This window comes from Etheostoma cragini, chromosome 14 (assembly GCF_013103735.1).
Source record: "Etheostoma cragini isolate CJK2018 chromosome 14, CSU_Ecrag_1.0, whole genome shotgun sequence".
Lineage (NCBI taxonomy): Eukaryota > Metazoa > Chordata > Actinopteri > Perciformes > Percidae > Etheostoma > Etheostoma cragini.
Window position 1 is genome coordinate 23,586,605 of NC_048420.1, and position 2,418 is coordinate 23,589,022.

The following is a 2,418-nucleotide window of genomic DNA, read 5'->3' on the forward strand; positions in this document are numbered from 1 at the left end:
GGGGGGGGCTGAACCTTTACCTCAAACCTTAAGTCTGTGCTTTAGTTCTTCTTCTTCTTCCTCTGCGGGTCGGGATGAGCGGTAAGATGACGTGCTGATGGCGGAGCTTTCTGTTTTTCTGTTAACCGTTATCTGTTGAAAATCAACACTTTTGTTGATCTGTTTGTGTCTGTGTGTGTCTGTCTGTGTGTGTGTCTGTGTGTGTGTCTGTGTGTGTGTGTGTCTGTGTGTGTGTCTGTGTGTGTGTGTCTGTGTGTGTGTGTCTGTCTGTGTGTGTGTCTGTGTGTCTGTCTGTGTGTCTGTGTGTGTGTCAAAAATCATCAATTTTGTTGACACTTTATCAATGTTTTTAACTTTTTCTTACGTTTTTGTCCCTTTTTTCCAACTTTGTCACTTTTTTTGACGTTTTAACACTTCGTAACACTTAAAATTTATGAAAGTAGAGATTTGTACTTGGCAATCATGTTATTTTGGGGAATTAAAAAGAACATCCAGTGTCTGCCGAGTTTATTTGCGCTTACAAACGATCCAAACTGGGATGAAAACAAAATGAGCAGGGAAGAAGAAGAACAAGAAGAAGAAGAAGAAGAAAAAGAAGAAGAAGAAATGGAAGCGAGCGGCGGAGGCGAAGGGAAAGCCTCGAGGGGCTCGTAAAAATACAAACAAAGCAAAGAGAGATAGCGGGAGAGGAATCAGGATGGCAAACAGAGACGGGGGGGGGGAGGTGGAGGAGGAGAGGAAGAAGAAGAAAATACACAAGTGTAACGAGTGAAGGAGAAAAATAGGTGATGCAGAGGTTCCGAGTCCAGACTATCAAGTCCCAAACAAATTCTAAGTCAAGACCAAAGACCCTCAATCAAGTTCCAAGTCCAGAACAACCATTTCAAATCAAGTCCCAAGTCAAGACTAATGAGTCCCAATAAAGTCCAGACCAGTAAGGTTGAATCAAGGTCCAGCTCAAGACCAATAAGTCACTAAAATTTCTTCTAGATCAAGTCCAACAAGTCTGAATCAAGACCCAGGTCTAGACCAATGAGTTCCAATCAAGTTCAAGAGAAGTCAATTCCAATGATTTTACAAGTTAAGACTAACAAGTCCAACCAAGTCCCAAGTCCAGACTATCAAGTCCTAATTAAGTCACGAGTTGACCGGTGAGTTCCAATCAGATTCTAGACTATCAAGTCGCAAACACATTCTAAGTCAAGACCAAAGACCCTCAATCAAGTTCCAAGTCCAGACCAACAATTTCAAATCTAGACCCATGTCCAGACCGATGAGTTCCAATCAAGTTCAAGAGAAGTCACTTCCAATTATGTTACAAGTTAAAACTAACAAATCCCCACCCAAGTCCAAAATCCAGACTATCAAGCCCTAATTAAGTCACAAGTTGACCAGTGGGGTCCAATCAGGTTCTGATTCCAGACTAACTCAAAGACAACAAGTCCCAATGAAGACCCAAATGAGCCATAACAATGCACTCTTAAAGAACAATACTTTCAGATTCCCCGAAATATGAAGGGACATAGATTCGTGCAAACACAAGATATTTCAGTACAGAACAAAGTGGTGTACTGACCAGTGGGCCAACCCGGGCGTGAAACAGGAAGCATCAGATCTGATACAGGTCTTCCCTGTGAGTACTCTTCTTATGAGGCATAATCCTAATTTAAGTAATGTTCTTCCTTGGTATTTGTCTTGTAAATGAAGTGACAACCCAACTTGGAGTTTGAAGTAAGCAAACAACTTTTACAGTTTTAGTTGTGAGCAACAGTAGTTTTTACTACTGCCAGAGAGTCATTGTGGGACCAGAACCACGTCGTTGGGGGGGCGTACTCACCCATGCGGACGGCGGAGAGGGCCTGGCTGAAGGAGAGCGGGGCCATGGTCAGCAGCAGGACGGCGACGTAAATCGACAGCAGCAGCGCTGGCAGAGCCGGCATCTTCCACTGCTCCTCATGGAGAATGGTCTGCTGGCCGCCTGTACCGCCACCTGCAGGACAGGAGGAGTCATTACTACATTAAATATATGTTGTGTTATGACACTCTTCCACAGGTTGCTCAAATCAAGCAATTTGACTGGTTTATAGACAGGGAACTGACGCTGTTGTCTATGCTCTCTTCAAAGCCACCACACTCCCATGCTAAAAAACAACAATTTTACTTTGCGGAAAACGGGAGTTGCTTATAAACACTGCCTCCATCGGTTAGTTGCTTGTCAGTTTGTTTTAATGTGAGCATTTCTTTAGCATGTCTGTGCTAAAAGCTGCTAGTAAAGGCTAACGTTTCCCAGGAGGACCTGTGTTATTGTCAACATGATTAATTGTGAATTCAAATCTATTTAAATTGGGATGGGGGGGGGCTGGTAGCTCATCAGGTTGAGCTTGCGCCCAAGATCAAGTCCGACCTTAGGTCTTCTTT

General features: G+C 43.5%; 1 protein-coding gene across 1 annotated transcript in view; it reads right to left on the minus strand.

The window, feature by feature from the left end:
• Positions 1-2,418, minus strand: part of LOC117957203 (glutamate receptor ionotropic, kainate 5-like) — an 86,495-nt gene that overhangs the window by 83,129 nt on the left and 948 nt on the right. Inside the window, exon 2 of the mRNA XM_034892800.1 lies at positions 1,838-1,990. Coding sequence (XP_034748691.1) covers positions 1,838-1,990 — 153 coding nt within the window. The remainder of the gene's footprint in view (positions 1-1,837; positions 1,991-2,418) is intronic.